Source organism: Dromaius novaehollandiae, unplaced genomic scaffold, assembly GCF_036370855.1.
Source record: "Dromaius novaehollandiae isolate bDroNov1 unplaced genomic scaffold, bDroNov1.hap1 HAP1_SCAFFOLD_33, whole genome shotgun sequence".
In the NCBI taxonomy this organism is placed as follows: Eukaryota; Metazoa; Chordata; class Aves; order Casuariiformes; family Dromaiidae; genus Dromaius; species Dromaius novaehollandiae.
Genome location: NW_026991456.1, coordinates 3,024,175 through 3,049,086, shown reverse-complemented (window position 1 = coordinate 3,049,086; position 24,912 = coordinate 3,024,175). Strand labels below are relative to the sequence as shown.

Genomic DNA, 24,912 nt, shown 5'->3' with positions numbered 1-24,912 from the left:
TTCAAGATGTCCCCCTTCGGTGGACTACCCTGCCAAACAAACCAAAAAGACTGATGAGGATGCGAGGGTATCAGATTTTTGGACCATTTCTCCAATCACACTTTCAGGGTGATTGACATGACCACTTCTCTCCACATTCCTCAAAGCTACATTCATCTATTACTTAGGACTAAACTGTTTCTATTTGAAGAGGGGATTGTTGCTTGTTTAAACTTGACATATAGTCCATAACCTGCTATGCATCCTCTTGAGCCCCTTCTGCTTTCACAACACTTTTGGTAATTAAAGCTGTCCTATAGGCTGGAGTAAGACATTTCTTCTGCTCTGAGGATGTGCCTAAAAGTCATGCTGTTTTCTATAGCATCACTGGGGCTTCCCATAGCCCATCTGTGTTCCCTTTGGCTTTTCCCGAGTCTTTGATTTTTTAGAATATTCCTTAGCCTGACATTTTATGTTAAGGTTCTCCTTAAGCATTGTGCACAGCACGATTATCCCAGATCAGCCACATCCTGCACATACAGAGGCTTCTGACAGGCGGCTCAGAAGAAAAGCGAGAAAAATCTGTTTGTCACTTGTGCATCCACCCATCAACACTCATCATCAGGAAGTGCTGTAACTTCTCTTTTCCCTAAAGTGGGACTCAGTCAAGGGGGAGACAGAACACATCCCGTCTTTATTAGAACACTGCACTGCTGTGGGGACTGGGTCTGGGAGCGGTTTTAGGATTGTTTGGGGCTTTCGGACAGAGTTTAGGGGAAGGTCTGGAGTCAGTGACAACGTTGCAGCAGGGTTTGGAGGCATTTTGGAGTCTGTGGGATTGTTGGGGCAGGGTTTGTGGGTAGTTTAATGGTTTGGGGGAGGCTGGTTGCAGGAAGGATGGGACTCTACAGGGCCCTCAGGCGGGGGTACCATCCCAGATGTGTAGGGAGTGCATAGGGGTGCTGCATTTGGCTGTCAGCTTTGTGGGAGGAGCCACTGGTCTCCCAGCCAACCGGGGGGCGGAGGGAGGGAGAGGAGGAGGAGGGATGTAGGAGCTCATAGAGAATGGCAGAGGAGGCAGCAGGGAACTCACCAAGGGCAGGATCCCCTTGTGCTCAGCTGCTCAGGACTTCTAGGTCCCGCACTGAAATCCTCCTGTGAGCACCCAACAGCTACACCTGGCATGGAAGGGAAGTCTGCTGCAAGGCCAGGGTGGCTTGCTGCTGGTGAAATGTGCCTGCAGCAGCACTGACACCCTCTCTCTCTCACTCTGGCTGAGAGCCCTCCTGCTTCTCCCCTGCCCCAGCCCCCCAACCCGGTCCCATTGGCAGCCACAGCCCTTCCCCTCCAGAGGAGTGCTGGGCATCTGCCTGGGGCTACAGAGAGGTGCTTGGGATCAGGGCTGAAGACAGGTCAAGCCCATGTCAGGAAAAGCCACAGGACACTCTATGGAACCCAGTGGCTCTGGGATTGGGAGTCTGACCCCGTGGTTGGTCACTGCCACTCAGATGTCCCAGGCTTTTCCTGGAGATGGCACACACGTACCGTGTCTGCTGTGTTGCCCCATTCCTCGGCCAGCCTTTTTGCCTCCTCTTCTATGCAGGAGTAGTAAACATTAATGAGTACTTCCTCCTCTGATCCGATTTGGTACTTGACAACTTCATGAATGCTTGGCATTTCTGTGGGCAGCTCCTCACTACTTGTGCTTGCTTTCAGGCTTTGTGACAGGATTGAGCTGTCCTGAACTGTTTGCTGGCTTTCTGTTCTCTCCTCAAGCTGCAAGACAATTCCACACAAGTTTGTGCCTCACTTCCAAGGCCACTCAGCTGCTCTCAACATGCACCTCTAAAGCAACCAGCAACTGCAGGACCTGTGCAGTCACCAGCCCCCTTGGTCTCGCCTGCCCTCAGGCACCCCAAATGACAACTGCTGCCCCAGGCAGCAATGCTGCAGCCCAAGCTGGAGAGCAGTGAGAGGCACTGCAACATGCCCCAGGCTATGTCACAGCAAGACCAGGGCTCACGGACTTTCCCACTGGCTCTTCTCGCTCAGGCTCTGGTCTCTCCAGGCATCATAAGTGAGCTGAGGGAATTGCCGCTTGCAGAGCAGGAAATGTGCAGTGCAGTCCGGCTAGGGAGGGAGGGGGCAGCACAGGTACAGCAGTTCTGTTTTTCCCTGAAGGGAAGGTTCTTTCTCACCCTTTCCTCTGACGCCTGTCTGTCTTGAGCCTTGCCCTCTGCACCGTTTTGCCAGAGTGCACTAGGCACTCTTCAGGCCTCAGGCCTGGGCTCTGTGCAGTGAGGACTGGTTGGGCCCAGAGAGCTCTGGTATTAGAGAGGCTGAGATGGAAGCGTGGGACCGGACTCCTCAAGGAGCCAATGGTGGGATCTGCCCCAAGAGGGCAGCAGAGTGCTGCAAGTGGTGTGGGCTCAGTGCCAAGAGGTCTGTTGGATCATGCATGTGGGACAGAGAAGCTTCTTTACCCATCTGAGGGGGGGCACATGCCCTCCCCCTCCCAGGCTGTGAGTTGTTAGACACCAGGGGGGAGAGCTGAGCCTCACACCTGCATCAGAGGGGAAGAGGGGACCCCCTCCCCCCCCACACTGCTCCCATTGCAGTCCAGGAGCAGCTCCATGGGAAGATGAGGCCCTCAGCTGCCCTGGAGAGGCCAGGGTGTGGGAGAGCCACAGGATCTCGCACCAGCCTACTTGCCCTGTGTGATGCCAGGCTGGCACAGTGAAAGGCTCTGGATGTGCCTCATGACATCTGCACAGGGGGATAGCAGACATGGTGCAGTGTGTGGGGGGCTGTGTGTTTCTCAAGGCGCTGCTGAAGGTTGGGCCGGAGACCTGCCCCCAGACAAGGTGGCCTGGCACAAGGTGCCTGCCCCAAAGCCTCTTCAGGGATCTGCTCTAGAAGAATCCCAAGGAATACAGCCCTGGAGGGAAGAGGGGTCCAAGAGAGATGGTTGATTTTCAAGGCTCAGCTCCCCCAAGCTCAAGAATGATCTATTCAGACATGCTGAAAATCAAGAAGATGTGTCAGGAGGCCTGCATGTATGAACCAGGAGCTTCTGACAAAACTCAGACATAAAAAGAAAGTGTACAGGAGGTAGAAGCAGGTACAGGTGACCCAGGAGGAGCAGAGAGACACTAAGCGTGCAGGGATGGGCTTAGGAAAGCCAAAGCCATCTGGAGTTGAATCTGGTGAGGGGCACGAAGGGCAACAGGAAAGGCTTCTACAGGTCCATCAGCAGCAAGGAAAGCTAGAGAAAATGTGGCCTCACTGCTAATTGGGGCAGGGGCCCTGGTGACAAAGGACAGGGTAAAGGTAGAGGTATCTCCCTTATGTGTTGTCCCTCCAGCAGATCTTGGGGTAGGTCAAACACTCCTGAGGACCAGGACCTATGAATGTGAGGCTTCTGGTTGTCTGAAGAAGGCCTCATCCACTCCTTCCCCATCAGGCAGTCTAGACAGACACAAAAACATCGCTTATGATCTGCCCACTAATCCTGACCCATCAGCTCTCAACCAGCCCATCATCCATCCCCAGGCACAGCTCTATACATTACCATTGCTCTCTCTCATAAAGGACAACTCCCTCTCCTTACTGTCCCAGCCCATCCTTCCTAAAGAGCCTCTATCCATCTCTCAGAGCAGTCCAGTCATGTGAGCTGCCCCACCCCATCTCCACGATCCCAGCGAGACTGCAGCCCTGTAACTGCACACAGACTTCTAAGTCCTGTCTGTTCCCCCACTTTCCAGCAGGGTATACCAGCAGCTCTTAAGTGAACCCCCCCCCCCTCCTCTTCCCTCCCACAGTGGGCACACAGCACTTAGGTGTTGTCTCTCTCAGCAACAGCTGAATATCTGTGACACTGTGTTGGGGCTTTTTCACCAATGGATCAAGTGCCTCAGCAGTGTCCCTGACCCAGCACGGCTCACCCATGGGCTGCTGTTCCTTGAAGTGTCCCTGCTCGGGCACAGGCTGCCTTCGGGCCTCAGTATCTCAGAGGTGAACCCTCTGGGAATGGAATGCTTCCTTCCAAGGGCCTCTCGTCTTGCCACTGGGCACAACTGAGAAGATTCTGGCTCCACCTTCTTTAGTCCCTCCCATCAGATATTTATAAACATTGATAAGGTTCCCTCTGAGCCTTTTCTTCTCCAGGCTAAAGAATCCTGGGTCTTGCGGACTCTCTTTGTATGGGAGATGCTCCAGTCCCTTAATCATCTTCGTGGCCATTCTCTGGACTTGCTCCAGTATGCCCATATCTCTCTTGTACTGAGGAGCCCAGAACTAGATGCACCAGTCCAGATGTGGCCTCCCCAGTGCTGAGTAGAGGGGAAGAGGAAGGCCCTCAACCTGCTGGCAATGCTTTTCCTACTGCAGCCCAGGATACTGTTGGTCTTTGCTGCAAGGGCCAACTTGGTGTCCACCGGGACCCCCAGGTCCTACTCTGCAGAGTTGCTTTCCAGCCAGCTGGCACCCAGCCTGTACTGGTGCATGGAGTCATTCTTCCCTAGCTGCAGGACTTTGCATTTCCCTTTGCTGAACTTCATGATGTTCCTCTCTGCCCATTTCTCTAGCCTGTCAAGGTCACTCTGAATGGCGATGCAACCTTCTGATGTATCAGCCATTCTTCCCAGCTTCGTATCATCTGTAGATTTGCTGAGTGTGCACTTCTGAACCCAAAGACATGGGACACAGCTTCATAAACTTCTGACAGGGTTATCCTCCTCAAGGAAATAATCTTCTGGTTGGGCATCAAAGTCCTCTTGGAAGGCCAGTGTCTCTGTAGTCTACTTTCCACAGGGGAGAATTTCTCTGGATCAAGCCCCAGATACAGCTGGAAAGACATGTGGCCCAGAAGACCTTAGAGCCAACCTCTGAGAACACAGAGCAGCAGGAAGTCAAACTTCCAGCTTCTGGTTAAAAGCCAGTTCTTGTTAAAAGCTAACAGGTGCGTTTCCAGGAATCATTTGAAGCACAAGTACAGCAGTTGCCTCAATGGTGAAAGTTTCACACTTGCTCAACAGGCAGTGAAAAAATGAATAAAACCCTAGCTGATCGGTTCAGTACCGAACTTCATCTCTTGGTCACTTCCTTGAGTGTCACATGCCCTCTTCCTGCTCCTCTCCTAGTTCTGCCTACCATCAGCCCTCTCAACCCTCCCCCACTCTTTCTGTCTCCCCATCAAGTTCCCCAGTGCCCCTTGGGCCCCTCATCTTCCCTGATCGGGTCCCATCACCACTTGTGCATGCGCCTGTGCGCCCAAAGCTGTGAGCCGCAATGGGTAGTGCTTCCTCATCATCCAGCAGCATCAGACTTGACCCCAGGTGATGGCTGTGGTGGTGCCAAATGCTCCCACAGCCGGGGGTCACATCTGGAGCAGCACTCCAGGTGTGGTTGGAGACTGGCCCAGCAGAGACCCCCACCAGGAACAGCTGTTCTCTGTTTGACCTTACAATTATAGAAGGATGCTGACTATGGATAAAATACCACCCTGACTGATGCACATGATCACACTAACTAGAGTATGATGGGTGGATATATTTCATATGGACGATTACTCATATCACACCCTCAGCACTCTTCAGAGTTCCTTCACGCAAACCCTTTATAAGCAAACTGCTGTGGTCAAAATGGATCCCAAGATGCAAGAAGACTGGCCAAATGTCTCTGCGCACCAGCTCTACGAGAGGGGATACATCAGCAGGAAATGCAAAGACGGGGGTACATGTTTCCTGAAAGACTGGTGAGGAAATTGAGGCAACACTGGGCTACGTCAGCAACTACTTTGCACCCACTGGATGTACCTGAAAACAAAGAAATGGCTTGAAATGAGAAGTGATCTAGAGTCCAGATTAGAGAAGAACAGGGTCAAATAGTCCCCTGTGAACAATGAAGTTTAGTAACAAGTCTACGGGCAGAGGTTTGTGCTCGGCTGGGGCTGTCCACACTAGGTACAAAGGAGGTGGACTAGGAGGTGGACCAAGAGCCTGCCTGCGCTCAGGTGAAGGTAAAGCCTTGTTCAGTATCATCAAGGATGAGATTCCTCTCACTGAACTTTAGGGGAACAATTCAGAGGTCAAAACAGAGGTGCCTAGTCCTATTTTAGACGCATTAAGATGGTAAGAGAGGTCTGCATTATGTTGGCAGTTATAACACTGAACCCTCAGGTTCATTCTTCTTTTTGGAGTGGTAGAAGATAGTGAGGTGGCCCTTAGACACTAATATATGACCCATGAATAGCTCCCAGAGGTCTGCAGTGAAGATGCCTAGATGTCAGTCTGTCACTCAAGGGTCCCTCTGCAATTAAAGAAGAGGAATCAGTTCCTCTCATCTACTTTAGAAATCCATTTTGTGAAAAGTTCAATGATGTCCTAAACGCCACTGACCTAAGGGAACCTAAGGTGAGTACTTTAACATTTAAAATCTATCCTTTATGTCCAACATTAGAAAGACAAGGCTGGGAGTATGACAGTAGCTCCACAGAAACTACTTTTACAGATTATATTTCTTGGTCATACCTTTTAAGACTTTGTGTTTCTCTCTCTTAGATTGCTTCACAAAATGGATCCACATTTCTGCAGGGGCTAGGTCACCTGGATACCAGCTATCATGTTAATTAATGTCCTATCACCCTCTCAGACCTGCTCTGCTGAGGAACATCCCAGGAAAGCACAGAGGACCATGATTCTTCAGGGAACATCAAAGGACTTTGGATGGTTTTACTTGAAGGGAAAAAAAAAATCAGAGATTACTTCTATCTGGCAGCACAGTGCATTAGAACAAATGGTATTGGCAGTCAACTCAAAAAGGCTCTACAATAGCCTTGAAATGAGACACACTAGATTGCCTCTAAAGGGTGTGGGAGGAGAGGAAAGGAGAGAATAGTCTTCAGAAATTCTGCTGGCCTTCTATTTCCCCTTGATAGTTTCCTGCACATAGATTAATGTAACTAACTACTTTGCTGTATTTCACCTAATTTTTCACTGATTGTTATTGTTGTGTTCCTACACTGCCTTCTTTCCTAGGCTGCCTGCCTGCCTGCCTGCCTGTGATTGTCCTCTTTTGCCTGTGATAGTTCTCAGGAAATGAGACCTTGCTGAGCAGTATGTGTCTGTGTTCCTGGGTCTCTACCCCTTCCTCTGCTTTAACTTGTTGGCCAGTTGCAGCTAAGCTGCACAGAGTAGCATTGTTCTCGCTTTTAGGCTTATACAAGTTTTGTGAACAGCAGGATAGAAAGGAGATGGTCTACATAGGGGTAGACTGTCCTAAGAGGACTGCATTGAGAATTCAACATCTTCAGGACCCCAGATAATGAATTCAGGACCAACTCCATATGAAGTTAAGCTTCATTTTTCCAGTGTTCACAGAAGAAAAATAAAAAAAAGGTCTTTTGAGTTTCTGTTAGTTTATTTGTTTACTTTTTTTACAGGGTAGGGCTTTCTTTTATTCCCAGCTGAATGAATTTCTCTACTTACCTTTTTATCTCCTTAGATTTTCTTTTCTCTCTCTCTCTCTCTCTTTTGTATTACTTTCCTATTCTTTTTTATTTTTCTTTCTGATGGCTAGAATGATTTATCAAAACTGTTTCTCAGCAAGAAAGATTGCTGGGACTGAAGAAAAATCTGTTTATAAAGATTTCTGCTCTATGTGGAAAAGCTCGAACTTGGATGCAAAGACAACAGTTTTAATCACAGAATGTTTGTCTTATCTCTTTTCGGCTTTGTTTTTTTTCCTGAAAATAAAACCATTCCCAGGGAATAAAACTTCCCTCTTACCTAACTCTGCCATTCACCTTTATATCCCATACACCTCCTCCTTTGTCACCATCCTCCTTCTGCCTTCTCTCCATTCCTTACCTAATCAAAAGGTTAACATCTTTTTGAAGAGGTGTTTTATTTTTCTCCAGGATGGATTTTATCTCATCCTAAAATATATGCTTAAGATAGGCTACAGAAAGAATGATTGAGAAATGTCTATTTTTCTCCACTGACTATAAAAGCACACTTGGGTAAGGAGCTCAAATGCAAAAGCTTCCATGTTAATAGTGGATTCCTATTCTAACCTAGAAATTAGGTTTGTTATTACTGTTCAAAATGGTGTCTCCTTGCTCTGTGTTGTTCCTCCATGCCTATCCTCTCTTCTTTTCCTTCCAGCCTTTTTGTGAGTGTCCCCATGTATCTCTTTTATTATACTTTTACATTTCTCTGTCTCCGTTTCCTCTAACATTCTGAAGAACTGCGTCCTCCACTGACCATCTTCTCTTACTCTCTGCAGCTCAGTTGCCCATATGTTGAACCATACAACTGTCACAGAGTTTATTCTCTTGGGCTTCCCCTCCCTCCACCATCAGGAGTACCTGATAGCAGTCACTTTCCTGGCTTCCTACCTGGTGATCTTAGTTGGAAACCTGCTGATCATTGCCCTCATTCTTTCTGACCAAGACCTCTACAGACCCATGTACTTTTTCCTCTGTAACCTCTCCTCTCTGGAGATCTCCATCACTACATCCATCATACCCCAAACAGTAGGAAGCTTGTTGATGGGCAGCAAAGCCATCTCCTACCCAGCTTGCTTAACTCAGTGCTACTTCTACTCTGTCTTGGGCAGCATCGAGTTTGTCCTTCTGGCTGTCATGTCCTACGACCGTTATGCAGCTATATGCTACCCTCTTCAGTACCCCATGCTAATGAACAGTCGGCTTTGCCTTCAGCTCCTGTTGGGGTCATGGAGTGCAGGCTTCCTGATCACCATTGTCCCCACTGTCCTAGTTGCCAGGCTTCCCTTCTGCAATGCCAATTGTATTGACCACTTCTTCTGTGATAGCGTGCTTTTGATCAGGTTGTCCTGTGCAGAAACACAGACTGTTGAGCTGATAATTTTTGTGACCTCTTCCATCATCCTCTTTGGCTCACTGGTCATGACAGCAATGTCCTACCTATATGTTATTAACACCATACTTAGGATGCCGTCCGCTTCGTCGCGGAACAAGGCATTCTCTACATGCTCCTCTCACTTCACCATTGTCATCTTGGGCTATGGTAGCTGCATCTTCATGTATGTGTGGCCTTCAAGTCATGTTTCCTACAACAAAACAGTGGCCCTACTCAACACAGTGGTAACTCCTCTGATGAGCCCCTTTATTTTCAGCCTGAGAAACCAGCAGATGAAAGACGCTCTCAAGGCGGGCTTGAAGAGAAGTGTGATAATCTCCAGGAAATGTTTTTCCTTCTGAGGAGAGGTTTTGTAAGTGGAGGGGAAAAGGAGGGGGATGGAACAAATGATTATGGTTTATTTGCTGAAATTACACCTTTCTTAGTAGTGTGAAGTTTCATGAAATCACACCAGTTTCTCTCCTATAAACATATCATCATGATAAGGCCTAATTCTTAGATAGGGAAGCCTTTCAAATGGTCTAAAAGCACTTTATAAAACCTGGTGAATACCCTGGTGATGGTGTTTTCTAAGTGCAGAAACTGAAACAGAAAGCAACAAGCTGAGGAGTTCCTCCTTTTTTGGCACACCAAATTCTCGAGACAGTTCACTTTCCTCCAGTTTGGATGCATCTTCTCCTTGTCACAAAACCTGGTTTCCCTGCTTATTTCAGTGGTGGAGCTTTGTTGAACCTCTTTGCTTTTAGAAAGAGACAGAAAACAGGTAAAACACAAAAAAAGAGAACAACGGCTTTATTTCTCTACCAAACAGCACTTCTCCACATTAACCTCCTGGTTAGGACAAGAATTAGCCAAAATAAAGTCCAAATTACCCATCTAACATCATCTCTCTTTTAAACTGCAACAAAATCCAGAATATTGGTCACTAATTTAATTGTTGAGTAACAATGCAGTTGTCCCCAGATCAAGCTTAATGAAATATATGCCCAGTCCCTATGACAGAATATTGTCAGAGCCAATGCTTCAGCTGATAGAACAGATTCATGCAGTGGAATTAGTTTGTCCACATACAGACATTTGTAACTTCAATGTCCTAAGCTGAGTTCCTTGCCTGCCCTCCCTTGATAGTCAGTGGGGAAGAATCAGCAGTCTAGAGGATTATATTATCTCCTTTTACGCTAGTTGACTATAGCACTTCCAAGGAGCTGTACTAAGCATAGAAACACCAAGTGCACTGAACCACATGCTGGGCAATGTGTTATAAATTGCGCAGGTGAGGGACTCTAGTTCAATGAGGTCCATCCTCTGCAGCCCCAAGGATTAGATCTAGACCTTAAAGTCTCTCCAACCTTCCCTTCCCCAAAACCAGCCAAACAAACAAACAAAAAAATACACTCTTTTCTAATCCTTGTTATGGTGTTGCCATTTTGTAATTTTCATGGATTAGTTTTCACTCATGATTTGCAAGAAAAATGTGTTGTTTTGGAATGAGAATCAAACCCAGGATCTGTTTATTCATTTTAAATAAAAACATGAGATTGTCATTCTGTCTCAGAGACTTTTTTATGATTTAAATCACTCCCTCCCAATAGTACAGAAAACCAAGATAGATGAGTTTAGTCTTAAATGCCTAGCATTGAAATTTTGAAGTTAGTTGGATGACTCCCATTCCATTTAATTTGGCAAAGAATTCCACAAACAGCAGGAACTTGACTCCATGTCTCTCCTGAAAGCTCCCATCTCTTGAGCCGCTGTGGAGCTCCACATCATGCAGGAATACGATGACATGACATTGCTGCAGACAGACCATTTCACCTTATGCAATCCCCAGTGCCTGCACATGCTGCTCTTGCAAATTCCTGTGCATCCGAGGTTAACAGCACAGAGACAAAGGTCTTTTTCCCTTTCTCGGCCAGACCACTTCCTGACAGGTATTAGATTTCCCCTGTTTTTACAGCAGGGCCCCATCATTGCTGCATTGGACACTCAGCATTTCCTCTTCTGTTGAAGAACTGGGGCAATGCACTGGAGTTGATGAGTCGGCAGGGCACGAGAGGAGGCTAGCAGGAGTTACAGGCTCTCAGGTCTGCAGGCCGTGAGGAGGAAAGCAATAGCAACACAGGATCCCTTAGCCCTCCTCTCTTTGGGGGCAGCTAGGAAACAAGCCTGCCGTTCAGCTGTCACTGGCGGCAATGTTGCATCCCAGGCAGCTCAACTACAGCCAGGATCCTCGGAGCAACAGTGCAGAGCCAGGCCACAAATGTCCCAGCACTTCCAGGATCAACAACAGAAGGAACCACTGTGGTCTAACAAGAAAGAGAAAGCCAATTTGATGTGCACATCTGAATGCACTGAAAAGGAGAAACAGGGAAAACATGGGAATGTTTTTCTCCTTTTAGCCTTCGTTTCCATTTTAAATGGCAACGAAATGGTCCCTCTTTGACCAGCTCTTCAGAAATCAAGCTTGCCTCTTCAGTGGTCAAATGGGACAGAGCTCCATGAACTGGAAGGAGCCAACTCGCTTGATTTATGCTGCTTGTGGCTCTAGCCCTGGAAAGGGAGCTGCATGCATCAGAGACTCTTTGAGCATAGCCTGAGGCAAGAAGAAGAAATAGGTAATTGGGACTCCTGACTGAGCTCTGCCTTTATAACACTGGAACTCCGATTGCTTTCAGGGCCCCTGATATCCCTTCTGGAACTAGGGCTAACTTGCTTCCCTTCACCCCTTCCCTGCTTCTCACATGGCAGTATTTCATGTGTCATGAGGATACTTGGAAGTGCACAAGTGACAATTTCTCCTCTGGCATTAATCCTGTCTTTCACATCATGAACAACTTGACCCGAAACCTGCGTATTGCAAGGGACAGCTGGGGACCTCAGAAGCTGAGTGCAATAAAGAGGTTTTCTCCCTTGCTTGGTCTTGTTCCTGGCAGGAGTCTGCTTCAGGCTGGGCTGCTGCTTGCAGGATTTTATCATCCGAAAAGGATGCAAAGGAAAAAGATAAGCAGGGGGAGCAGGGGCTATTGCCAAGGTGCGGAAAACAGAGAATCGAAGAAAGGGAGCCAGGAAAAGTGTTGCCCATTTTCTGCTCTCCTGCTCGAGGAATAGCAGGAAATGGAGAGCAGAAGGGAAGAGTGTTTTTTCTGTTCTTCTTCAAGAGTCTTCAGGCAATCGTTTGTTTATCCTTTGTAATCAATTCAAGGCACTGGAGGAGCTCAGGGCCCCCTTGGCGGGGCAGTGACACTCCAGTTTCCCAGGCTGTGCCTGGATCAAGCACACATTTACTTGCCCTGGGGGCTCTCCTGCCCGTCTGACTCTGGTCTGCCTGGCCTCTCAAAAGAAGACAGACTCTCCTAAATCCAACGCTGCAGCTCAGTGTTTCTGTTTCTCCACCACAGAGACCTGCCTGCACGGACCATGCCGTTATGGCTGGAGAAGCAGGAGCATATCCACCTCACAACCTGCATGGTGGTGTTAGAGCCTGACCAGGGATTCACTACAGTGTCCACTTGTCCCCTCTGTCTCACTGTGATCTCCTTACTGAGGCGGTAGCATATGGTGAGGGGAGGGACTCACCATTTTGCAAATCAGGAACTCAGAGGTAATATCCTCCGGGGGGTGGGGGAGGGGCGGGTTAGCAGGTCTCACCTAATGAAATGCTCACAAACCATCTCATGTAGCTCCTCTGGCAGAAGTCATGCTATCTCAAGGATGATGCAATGGGGAAAGCTCAGTCGTGTGTTGGAAACCGAGGTGTGGCCAGAGGCAGTGTGACTGAACAGCATGGAAGCCAATTATAGCCCTACAGCACGTTGCTGATTTTGCCCTTTGTCTGTTGCTTCAACAACTTCTCCCTGCTAACAATGAGCGGTGAAGCAGGCAAGACAACAGTCCCCTCTGCCTTGCTGCTCTGCAGCCAAAACGCTGCTAGACTTGGATGCCTTCATGCCTCAGCTCCTTTGGATGAGACAATGGCTCTTGTCTGGCAGGTTTGAAAAAGCCTGCAGTGCTCATACAGCGTTCTTCTCCATCCCAGCCTGCTAGTACGCTCCTTCTGCCTTTGCTTTCTTTGGCTTCTCATCAGCCCAGGATGCCTGGGGATTTCTTTGACCCAAAAGCATACATTTCCAGGGGGGCCAGGGGAGCCATGGAAATGGAACAGCAGGCAGTATTCTTCTCATCTCTTTGGGGCTCGGGGGGCTTTTCCTAGTGCTCTTCTGACCCTTGCTTGGAGCCTTCCTGTCAACAGTGCTTTTCTGCAACAGGCCCAACTCACGAGCCCCTGTATTCTGAGCAGTGATCTAAGTAAGCAATCAGTGCACCGAACAGGAACTGTGCATTTGTCTATGCCATAGAAGCCTAACAGTTAACATTTCTAGCATAAGCAGGCCCCAGACGAAGAGTTTGGGTTTGTCTTCGGAGAGCACAGATAGGAAGAATCCTTTGTCAAAATACAGAGCGACTGGCATCTTGTAAAGGACGCTCTCGAAGGCTGCTACTATGGACACCTCTTAGTGGGGCATTTCATAGCCTCTCCTGCAATTAGATGCAACGTGGTAATTCCATGAGTGCCTGTCATGTACCTGTTCTGCTCTGTAGAGCTACCAGCAAGAGGGAAGGGAGTCTGGGTTCTGCCTGGAGGACTTGGCTGCCTTGAGGAGACAGCCAGACATGGTAGGAGAAATCTGAAAACATCCACTAGGTGAATTGGTGGGAGCCCAGAAGGCTCTTTGTGGTGGACTCACAGGCTCTGCACGTGTTTCAGCAGCAGAAGGCAGTTCTGCGGGGGAATTCTGTACATCCCCCTGACAGTGTCCATGTCAGCAGAGAAAGGGAGAACCCCAAGCTGTAACACTGCAAAGGGGCACGATGTGCCTTCGGAAGCTCTGGACACCCACCTCCAAGCCCTCTGTGGAGGGAAGAAGGAAAGCATCAGTCTGTCAGGGCTCTATGTGCACCCGCTCATGCACACACCCACACCTGTGGGAGTTTGGCTCCTTGGGCTCAGGGCCCGCTTAAGAGAGAGTGCAGCTGGTAACCTGGAAAGAAAGAGAGCGAGAAGAAGCCTCAGTGAGGACGTGGCCCTCCTTCAAGCTGCTTTTAAGCTGAGGCTCTTGCCCTTGGTCCCTGCCTGACCTATGTTGCCCCTGCATTGCAGCCATGCCCCTGCCTGGCCATGTACCATGGTGCTCCAGAGCTGGGCCCCGACCCTAACTTACCAGCTCGGCACTTCCACTCAACTGCCACTTCTCGCTCTCTGTCACTTCTCCTGTGCCAGTCACAAAAGCAGGTTGTAGTGGAAAAGAGGGGCTTTCTAGAGAACTAGTGTTATGGAAAATAGGCTCGCCGGCTACCACAACAGGGTCCGACCCTAGGTTCCCACTGAAAAGTTCAGGGCTAAATCAAAGCAAATTAAATAATTAAGTTTTCATGATGTGCTTGCCGTAATTACAGCTCGAGCTGGGTGCCTCTGAAGAGGGACCCCGAAGAAGAACTCCCTGGGCATTATAACTTTTCAATCTAAGTTCTCCACCCCTCACATGGTAGTTCGGACCAGTAGTAATAGCCAGGTCTGGGGTCTCCTGCTCCTTGTTGGCTCTCATCGTTGTTCCTAGGCAGGCTGGTTTTCTCCCTTAGCTTTATTGTTGTGGTTTCTGCTGACAGTTGTGCCTTTGTTTCTTGTTGGGTCCTACCGTTGTCTCTCCAGGTCCTGAGGAGGAGGAGGTGATTCCAAATCATAACAATGAACACTGCCCCAGCAGTGAGCTGAGGCTTTGTCCCTCATGGTCCTGATGCCCTGCACCAGTCTTCTTTCAAAGTCCTGACATCCTCCCTTTCAGAGTGTGAAGCACAGGAATGCAGACTGCTGGTAGCTTCCTTATCTTCTCAGCTTGAAGCAGCTCTGAGGCCCTTTTCTTACTGAACTAGCTACAAGTTCATTATTTTATCTAAGTGTTGCCTAAGGCTTCAGCAAATTTAGCTCCTCATGCTAAGCAAGTTTTATGGAAGCCATGCTAAGCGGCTACCTCTAGACAGTTTCAGTTCAGTATTCTTTAACACACACACATCCCTGGCCCCCCCAATCTGGTGCCAGTTACAAGCAGTCTGCCTTCCTGTGCTTCACACTCAGAAAGGGAGGTTGTCAAAGCTTTGAGAGAAGGCCTGCTTGGGCTCCAGGACCCTGGGAAACAAAGCCTCCTCTCCCTGCTGGGACAGTGTTAATTAGGGGGTCTGGCCTATCTCCTCCTCCTCAGGACCTTGGGAGACAACACCTGCTTTCACTGCTGGGGCAGTGTTAATCATTGCGGACTGGAATTAACTCCCTCTTACCCAAGCTATGGGATGTCTCCTTGGGACCACCCCTGCAAGAGGAAAGCAGTCATTCGCAGTCACTCAAACTCCTTTCTTCAGTGCTGAAGAGTGCCCAAGGCAGCTAGGCTGCCCTTGACAGTGTTCTGCCACCCCCCACCCCATGACTGTGGGGGCCATCGTCATAACGACGACAGAGGAGAGTTGAACCCTGCAACAGGCAAGAGCTAGGGACTGCGACTGCGCAAAGAGAACTGCAACTGGCCTAGTGACCCCACCTCCACCTTCCCCTGAAGGGTATAGATAGGTTGGCCTCAGGGCCATCTTTGGCTCTTGGCGCGTGACAGAGGCTCTGCCAACTTGCGGATCCCCTCGGGATAGGGATGCCCTCCCGCAGTTACTTCCCTGGGATTGAGGGTAGGTTGGCTGCTGAGGCGACGCGTGGGTAAGATCAATTAGAATTGGGAAATAAGTATTCTGGTTGAACAAAGTGTCTGTTGATGAGAACTGTTGCTTTGTACTGTTGTAACTTGTGTAGTAAATGTAGATCTTTAAAGTAAGTTGTGGAGTCATGCAGCAAATCTCCCTCTCCCCTCCTCCCCTCCCTCGCGCCACACCCTCACAGTCCGGGACTGTAAAGATAGTCGGTCATCCGGCGACAGCCCTGGTCAGCAGAAGCCATGCAAGCCCATCGCCAAGGCGGGGCAGGTGAGAGTAATAGTAAAGGTTTTACCATTGGGTAATTTGGCACAAATTCCAGCTGCAGCATTCCTGCTAACTTGAATCAGCTTCTGCTCTTCCCGTGAGGGGACAGAGGAAAAAGCTCTCTCAGTCAGACCTCCCCAAGGCATTCCTCCATCCGGCAACAAACTCCAAATCCGATGGGCTAGATAGAATATCCCCTTCTGTAGCGTGGGACACGTGGCTCTAGCCTGAGGAGGGAGGGCAACCTCCCATATTCCCCGCAAGAGGGCAAGTGGGGTCCGGACTGTAGCATCTGCATCATCTCCGCTGATAGACTCTGTATCCGATAGTGCTTGATAAACTGCGAGGAACCCTTGCTCAGGGCTTCAGCTTACCGGTGTGTGGCTCCCCTCCACGTTCGGGACCCAAAGGGAAGGGGGATAAGGAGTGCGCCTGCTGGGGGCCTTTGCCACAGTCCCCGCTGATACGCTGCCTCACTAATCCCAATCTGTAACTCGCAAGGCTGAGGTAGAAACCCTAGAGCCAGAGTTTGATGTTGCTGAACGGAGTGAATTAAGCCTTTAAGGGCTTCTTTGTGCTCCAGCCCCCATCTCCATACTGCTCGTCTCTTTAATAAATTATAAAGTGGTCTGGCAACTGGACTAGCACCTGGAATATGTTTTGCCCAGAACTGCCGCGTCCCTCACCCTTGATTTGATTCTTTTGCATGGGAGGAGGGAGGTGGAAGATTTTCTAACTGGGTAAGGCCATCTGGAGGAGTCATCCTCTGGCCACCCCACTAGATCAGCCCCAGGGATGGGACTTCCTGATTTGGTCCTTTAGATTTCTCGAGGGGAATATTCACCGCCAGAGCAGCAAAGTGCCTCACAACGGTGTCCATGGCATGGGCCACTGCTTCTTCAGGATTGGCCATGAGAAGGCCATTATGAGGCCCTATGACTCTGAGCCAAAGGATGAAGCTTCTTTAACACACACAAACCAAACAACAAGCACGTGCGGTAAGACCGTTTCAGCTTTCTAATACATAACCACATGTACTGACTTTCTCCCCTTCTGGAGGCCCCATTCCCTTGCCTCAGCCCTAGTTCCAGTGGGGCGTCCCCTGCTTTCCTCAGCCCCGTTGGGAGTTTCACGCTCGCAATGAGTCTGGTGAAGACCACAAAATGTCCGAGCACGAGGAGGCCTTATACAGCCTCTGCCAGCGCTGAAGTTTCCCTCAGCACAGTGATCCGTGCAGTACGTGCTGTACATGCCTGCTGTGCCTGCCTCAGGGCGATGGCGCAGGGCAGCCATTTCAGGTTAGCCAATGGGAGAGGGGAAGGCTTCACAGGTTGCTCTCCTCACAGAAACACAGAGAAGAAGCTAAAAGGGTTTATTGGAAGCATAAAATGGGCTGTGGGACACGATGCGGCAGCATTGCTGTAGCAGCCAGGAGGGAGCCTCCGTCGCTCTGCCTCTTTGCTCTGCACCATGCCCCATCTCGGGCCACCTGTCTGGCAGCTGCATCCTCGCACTGTTCTTCTCACTGCCCTGAGACACAGCGGCAGCTAAAAGCTCTGCGCAGAGCCCGAAGCGCTGCCCTGAGCCGCGATGGCCATCGCCTGGAAGGCGCAGCATGCGGGAGGGCGGTGATGCCTGTGGAGGAAGGAGAGCCGTGGGCGAGGGGCTGGGCAGGCGCAGGGCAAGCACCTGCCTGTCCCTGGCACCAAGGGCTTTCCCGAGGGCTCATGGCCTCGGCATGGCCAGCCCCTGGGTGCTTCCTGCTGCCAGCCTCAGTGCCGCTCGCTGTGCTGTCCCCAGAACGGCTCTCGACTTGGGTACCTACCTGAGTCCACCTCTGGCGTGGGCCGGAGGGAAGACGATGACTTGTGCTCCTCTTTGGGCTCACAGGCAACCTGCATGGGGAGAGCAGGAACACACCCCTGTGTGATATCAGCTGGCCATGCTCAGCATCCTGGTGCCCTGGGATATAGGAGGGGGCAAAGGGTTTGGGGTGGGGGGATGCTGTGAGTGGCTGCGAGCCCCAAGGGGAGGCACATGCAGCTGGCTGGGCAATGGCACAAGGCTTGTCTTGGGGCCGTAGCAGCAGGGCTGGGCCGGGGGCCACGACGGGCAGCGGGGGATGGAGGTGGCCGGGTGCGTGGCACAAGGGGTCTGGCTCGCTGGCTGTGGGAGGCGGCTGCTGCTGGGGCTGCCCCTGCCCTCCTCGCTCAGCATCCATGCCCCAGGGCTGGATGCTGTGCAGGCCGGGGAGGGCACGTCAGCCCGGGGCCTCTGGCACTTGGAAACGCAGAGCACCAGGCATCTTCCCCAGGGCAGAGAGTGCAGAGCGCAAAGGGCTGGGGGGACAGCTTCTCACCATGGCCGCAGGGGACCCATGCGATGGGGCAGCTCTTCTCACCCACCCTGCACACCCCAGACGCTGCTCACACCGCACCTCCCTTTGGTGGTGGGTGCCGACGCCATGCTCCTTGCTCACCTGGTGAGGAAGGCCTGCGGCCAGGGCAGAGCCTTCTGCTGCGCTTTCTTTGGGCAATGGTGGTTGGAGAGGCAGGCTGTTGCTCTCCCCACAAGGGCCTCCGCACAAGTGGGAGGCCTCTGGCGCAGCCTCTGCGGGAAGCGATGGAGGCAGAGGAGCATTTTCCCCTGCATCCTCAGGGTCTCTGGCTGCAGGGGAGGCCTCCGCCTTTGCTCCTGTGCTGGCCAGTGGAGCCAGAGGCACACTGTCCCCCGCGTCCTGGCAGCCTCCTGCCAAAGGAGATGCCGCTGCCTCGGCTCCTCGGGGCACTGCTGGGGCCAGAGGCGTGCTCTGCAGGTCACCAGCTGCCTCCCTGGCAGCATCTCTGCCCTTCACAATGGGTGAGCAGGGCACCTCCTCAGGACACGGCTGTGGGTCTGCCAAGAGGCTCCTGAGGCTCGGTCTGACCCAGCTCATGACCAAGGCTGTGTTTTTCTCCAGCTCCTCCCATTCCAAAGGCTCTTCTTCAACGTCGTCTTCCTCATTGCTCCACTCCACGCCAGCATCCTCTGGTGCTCCCCGGACTCTCTTCCCAGCTCCCAGCTCCCGCTCCCTCCTGGGCGCATGGGCGTACAGCCGCTCCTGCACCTCCCACTTGGACCTCGCGTCCTTGAGGAGCTCCACTCGCGTCACCTCCGGTTGCCACAGGTTATAGAAGGAGTTTCTGGCACAGAGCTGAAGCCAGAGAGGGAGATTTGTGAAGGCAGCTGCTTTTGCCACCAGCAATGCCCCCCGTGGCCCTGCCAGCACTGCCACCATCACACTGTTGCACCAGTGCGCAGCGGCTGGCCCCAGCACACAGAGGGTCACCATCTGCCCCGGCCCACCCTTTGCACTCACCTCCTTGGGGCGAACATTGAGGCATCCCGATGCTGTCAGGGAGAAACGTTTCCCCTTGCCCTCCTCTTCCTCGACCTCCCTCTCCTTTGGCCTCGGCTCCTTCCTCTCCAGAAAGGCTTCTCGCAGCTGGGCCAAGCTCTGCCCGGTGCGCGCCACGCAGCTCCTGTCGAGCTCCTCCAGCGTCTCTGTTTTGATTGAGAGCACGGCGAGATACTGCGAGGGGTTGTCGGGGTGTATGCTCAGCGGCGTGCCTTGAAGGCGACAGATGATGCCCAGAGGCTGCTGTTTGCGCCTCTGCACTGCAAGTTGCCATCCTAGTGTGACCAGTCCATGGCCCCTGCCCGGGGAAGCTGGTGCACCGGCCCTCATGACCTTCCTTTTGCCATCACGAGTGTGGGCATCAGGCCCTTGCAGAGCTGTGGCAGCTGTCTGCCTTTGAGGCATGCTCTGTGCTCCCGCAACAAAGGAGGTGCCTCCTGGCAGCTGCTGGCTTTGCACAGGAAGAGTTGTCCCGGCACCATCAGCTCGCAGCAGCCTTGTTTTTCCCAGCGTGGAAGACCCAGTCCTGGCCTCAGGCAAGCAGTGGACAGCAGCTTGAATTGCCCGGGGCAGAGCCCCAGCTTCCCGCTTGCCTTCTTGAAGGGCAGGCAAAGGAAGATGCACTGCCTTTACATCTTCCTCTGCCAGGCTCTTCCTGCACTCCAGACACATCACAGCACCACTAAGAGGTGGCAGCTGCTCCCTGGCTTTGGCCCTGCCTCTTGCAGAAGATCTGCAGGATGTCTCCAGAGCAGGCAGCTTGGTTCCACGGGCAGATCCTGCTGTTTTAGCTGCAGAGGCCTCCAGGCCTCCAAGGAGCTGCCTAGCTGCCTTGGGTGCACGAGGTGCTAAGCTGGGCAGATGGAGTGTTTCCATTTGTCTCATGAACGCTGCGATGAGAACATCTCTGGCAGTGTCCTTCACCATCTGCAATCCAAGCCCAGGAGATAGGAAAGTGATTGCAGCCCTTTCCTCCCCTCCCGCCCCCACTCTCCATCCTTCCCACAGGTCAATTTCCAGCACCTCTGATGCCCTCAACAGCGGCAGCGCTCTGCCACGCAGGCAGCTCCCACCCTGCTCCCAAAGGCTGCATGGGGACAGGGCTCATCAGCACTGCGCAAGACAGGGGCAAAGGCAGTTCCCCTGAGGACCCTGAGGCATGGCCTTGCAGGCTGCCATGCAGAGCAGGCAGTCAGCCTGCTGGGGGACAGAGACCTCCTGGTCTCCCCACCGCTTCCTGCCTGCTTCTCCGCAGCTGCAGCCAGGCAGGCAGAGGCTTTGCCACCATCGCTGCTCAGCTCGGTACCTCTGCAATGAGGCGTTCAAGGCCTTGCCAGCTCTGTGGGCTGGGCAGCAACGGCCGCCTGTCCCTTTGCTGCGATGAAGTCGGGGTCGGGATGCGTTGCGTCACTGCATGCGGCTCCCGCTGGCCCCCCTGCAGGGAGAAGGAAGCACATGATGGAGGCGGTTGCGTTCGTACAAGCGGCCCCTCAGGCACAGGAAAGCCCGGCCCCATGTCGAAGGGAAGCTCATGGCCTAGCACGACCCAGCTGTGCTAAGCCTGGAGATGCTCTCTGACCCTCAGCACAGCTCACAGGCTCCATTTGGGCCTTGCAGCATCCCGGTCGGTGTGCTTTGTGCACCAGAAAATCCCCAGCACCAGCAAGAAATACCCCCTGGCCAGAGAAGATCAGGCCTGGCTCGCTTGCCCCACCTCCTCTTCCCCACCGTCCTCATGCTTTCCGTGCAGCTCCCAGCCCTGCTGCCTGCCTCTCCCTCCAGCCCCACCGCTCACCTTGCTTCTGCGCTTCGGCCTCACAGAAAGCCCATCCACGGGCTGGGAGCCGGCATTCGCCTGCCGCCCCTTCTCCATCTGCAGGAGCTTCTCCTGCGCACCTGCCACTCTGGCACTCAAGAGAGCTGCTCCCTCCTCAGCGAGCTGCTCTCCTCAGAGGGCACAGCCAGGGGCTCTGCTCCCAGCATGGACTCGGTCACCACGGGCACCGCCCCATCACAATGGCCTTGGGGGCATGATGCCACCCCCATCACAAAGCCCTGCACGTTGCCATGGGGACCCCCGTGACCACCTCCTGCTGGCCACCAGGGGCACCCGCATCACAAGGCCTTGCTGGTGACCGTGCTAGCACCGACATCACAAGGCCTTGCTGCTCACCGGGGGCACCTCCAGCACCAGGGCTTTGCCTCCCAGCCTCTGGTGCCAGCTTCTGAGCCCAGCTCCGAGCTGCCATCTGTGCCGCAGCAGGAATTTTCCTCTCCCCACCTCTCGGCCTCCTACACCGTGCAGATGCTGCCCTTCTTCAGGCCCTCTAGAGCACACAGCCAGCCACTGCAAGACCACTCCTCTTGCTCGGGCCACTAAGCCTCACCCATATGCCTCACCGTCCAGCCCTAGGCAGAGCTTCCTGCATTCCCGCTGCTTTCTCACAGAAAGGCCAACTGCCCCTCCGCACCTTCCCAGACGGGCCTTCCCAAAGAGGCTGCAGCCATCCACCGCAGCGCTCCAGGCATGCCACGCTGCAGGCCCGCAGCTGCACACAGACTGCAAAGTGCTCCTTTCTGGTCCCCAGGCTGCAGGCATTAGCGGACGGACCCCTGAGACAGGTGCCCGGCTCTGCAGATTTCCCACAAGAGCTGTCAGAGATTCATTTCTCCAGACTGTTGCTCTCTAAGCACTTCCCTATTGGCGTGCACGCACTGCGCTGGGCCCCTGCAGGCTTTCTTTGCTCCACATCACCCTGCACCTTTGCCTTGCCCTCCCACACCAGCTGCCTCCCTGGCAGCATCTCTGCCCTTCACAACGGGTGAGCAGGGCACCTCCTCAGGACACAGCTGTGTGTCTGCCAAGAGGCTCCTCAGCCTTGGTCTCACCCAGCTGCTCCCGTTTGCCATGGATCTTCAACAAAGTCCGCTTCCTCATCGCTCCACTCCACGCCAGCATCCTCCGGTGCTCCCCGGCAGCTGCTTTTGCCACCAGCAATGCCCCCCGCAGCCCTGCCAGCACTGCCACCATCACGCTGTTGCAGCAGGGCGCAGCGGCCCATCTTTTACCACCTGCCCCAGCCCATCTTTGGCCCTCACCTCAGTGCATTTCTCCCCCCCGGCACCCTGAGCGATGGTGCTGCTGCCAGGACAGAGGTGGAGGATCCCCTGGAGCGGCTCCTCCAGGAGCTCCCCAGGGAAAAGCTGTGCCCAGCCCCAGCCCCAGCCCCAGCCCCAGCATGGCAGAGGGGAGCTGCCCTCTCCCAACCCACCCTGGCAGTGCCAGCCCCACCTCAGCCTGCTCCTGAAAGGCTTCAGGGAGCTGCCTCATGCCCCGGGGCCGTCTGGCGGCAGGAGGGTTTGACATGGGCACAGCAGCAGCAGTGCTGGGAGCAGGGGGAGGAGCAGGGAAACTGGGGTGCAGACCCCTGCCCTTGGCTGCACAGCTGGGGTGCTGGGTGGGCGATGCCTTTGTGGCCAGCCAGGCTCCAGGTTCTGGGTGGATGCCAGCTGGAGGGCAGGAGCACTGGGATTTTCATGGGCTTCCAGTGCAGCCGTGACTGTGGTGAAGGCAAGTGGGCAGAGCAGGCAGATGCAACTGCAAAGGCCAGGGGTGGGAAAGGCACGAGGGGAAGGGGAGCACGGGGGGGCAGTGTGGCAGGGTGAGCAGCCCTACTCAGGGCCCCACAGCTGGGCCGGGGAGGGTTGAGGGCTCTGGGGCTGGCTGGGCTCCAGATGCTGCTTCATCGTCAGCTGTGTGCCAGGAACGTTGGGGGTTTCACCCTTTGCAGGCAGCAGCCTGCGGTGGGGCCATGAGTGGGGCCCTATGTGGACCCAGGCAATGTCCCTCTCAGAAGCAGAGGAGGACGAGGGAGTGTGGGGCTGGCCAAGGGCTCTGCCCCTCGCCCGCTGGGAGGGCAGCCCATGGGACAGGCAGAGCCAGTCTCTGTGCCTGGGCTCTTTCCATTCATGGAACTGCAGAGGAGATTTGGAAAGAGACCAACTCCTCCAGAAGCAACTCCTAAGCAGCAGCAGCAGCAGCAAGCCACCAGAAGTGCCCAGAAGCCTGGAAACGGCTGCAGGAAGAGGGAGGGGGGCAGAACCCTCTGGGACTGACACGCCGCCCTTCTCCAGACCCCACAGCCACCCCGGAGATCCATCATGGATGCAGACTGGCCTGGAGGAGGAGGAGCCCATGGAGGTGCACAAGACAGAGGGGCAGCCTGCCCTACACCCTGTTGCCCTGCCCAAGGGACCAAAGAGGAGGCGCTAGCCCTGAAGAAGGGCCCCCTGCTCCTCACCAGCTGAGGCACGGCCCCCCCACAAGAAGCCCAAGCTGGTGCCAGTACCTGGCTTAGGGGAGCAGGCCTGAAGGCACCAGGGGAGGCCAAGGATTGCTGGCCTTGCGGCACCTCCTGGCCCTCACCTGGCCGCCGCGCACCAAGATCCGTCTGTGGGAGACAAGGCTGACCGTGGGGGCACATCCCTCCCAGGGATCCCCTCCACCTCTGCTGTGGGAGCGAGAACATCACCCAGGAGCAGCTCCCACCACCCCTGCCAAGGCTTCTTTCAGGACAGAGTAGTTAATTTCATAGGAGAGGACAGTTAGGATTATTATTATTATTGTTACAGAATGTAGGATTGTCAGGATTGGAATAGTTAGTTTAGAGCTGGTTACAGTATCCTTAGTGTGTAGTTCGTTACAGTTAGTTACAGCATTCTTGTGGCAGTTACAGGAGCCTTTGTTCAGAGTTAGTTCTCTTCTTCCTAGTGTACACTTAGTGTCTTTGTATCCACAGCGATAGAGGAACCCAGACTAATGGAGGGGCTAAGAAGGGCTAGGCCTTTACAAAGCCTGTCCTTTCCAAAGATCCTTTGGCACGGAGGTGGAAGGACTGCCACAAATGGCCATCATGCGCACACATGCATGGGGTCCCAGGGCAACTGGGCTCTGAGTAGAGGCAAGAGTGCGTCTGTGCACAGCTAGTTGTAGGACTGGGCTCCCAAAACCAGAATCTCTATCCCTCTACAAAAAAGTAGTAGGACTACGACAAAAATTTCACAGGGACATGCAGTTAGGGAGTTTCACCACAGACCTGTTTAATGCAGGAGAAGGTTTAATGCAAAGTGACTGTGGCCACAATTGTGTGCTTCATCGCTGCCTTCCTAAGAAACCTTGTGAGGAGCCTTGACAAAGCACAAACAGCACGAACTTGACTCCATGTCTCTCCTGAAAGCTCCCATCTCTTGAGCCGCTGTGGAGCTCCACATCATGCAGGAATACGATGACATGACATTGCTGCAGACAGACCATTTCACCTTATGCAATCCCCAGTGCCTGCACATGCTGCTCTTGCAGATTCCTGTGCATCCGAGGTTAACAGCACAGAGACAAAGGTCTTTTTCCCTTTCTCGGCCAGACCACTTCCTGGCAGGTATTAGATTTCCCCTGTTTTTACAGCAGGGCCCCATCATTGCTGCATTGGACACTCAGCATTTCCTCTTCTATTGAAGAACTGGGGCAATGCACTGGAGTTGATGAGTCGGCAGGGCACGAGAGGAAGCTAGCAGGAGTTACAGGCTCTCAGGTCTGCAGGCCGTGAGGAGGAAAGCAATAGC

General features: G+C 53.0%; 2 protein-coding genes across 2 annotated transcripts in view; one reads left to right on the top strand and one right to left on the bottom strand.

Moving 5' to 3' along the window:
* Positions 1-8,278: 8,278 nt before the first annotated feature.
* Positions 8,279-9,223, top strand: LOC112996241 (olfactory receptor 6C74-like). Its single transcript, XM_026121650.2, has one exon. It carries the CDS (start codon positions 8,279-8,281, stop codon positions 9,221-9,223), a length of 945 nt encoding a protein of 314 aa, XP_025977435.2.
* A 154-nt stretch (positions 9,224-9,377) lies between these two features.
* LOC135326629 (class I histocompatibility antigen, F10 alpha chain-like) overlaps positions 9,378-24,912 on the bottom strand; it is a 30,791-nt gene continuing 15,256 nt past the window's right edge. The window contains exons 4-6 of the mRNA XM_064504441.1: positions 20,626-20,728; positions 18,823-18,970; positions 9,378-9,464 (exon numbers count right to left, since the gene is read on the bottom strand). Coding sequence (XP_064360511.1) covers positions 9,378-9,464; positions 18,823-18,970; positions 20,626-20,728 — 338 coding nt within the window. The remainder of the gene's footprint in view (positions 9,465-18,822; positions 18,971-20,625; positions 20,729-24,912) is intronic.

What these genes read in the sequence shown, in the direction of transcription:
- LOC112996241 (XM_026121650.2), top strand. Translation starts at nt 8,279, where the DNA reads ATGTTGAACCATACAACTGTCACAGAGTTTATTCTCTTGGGCTTCCCC.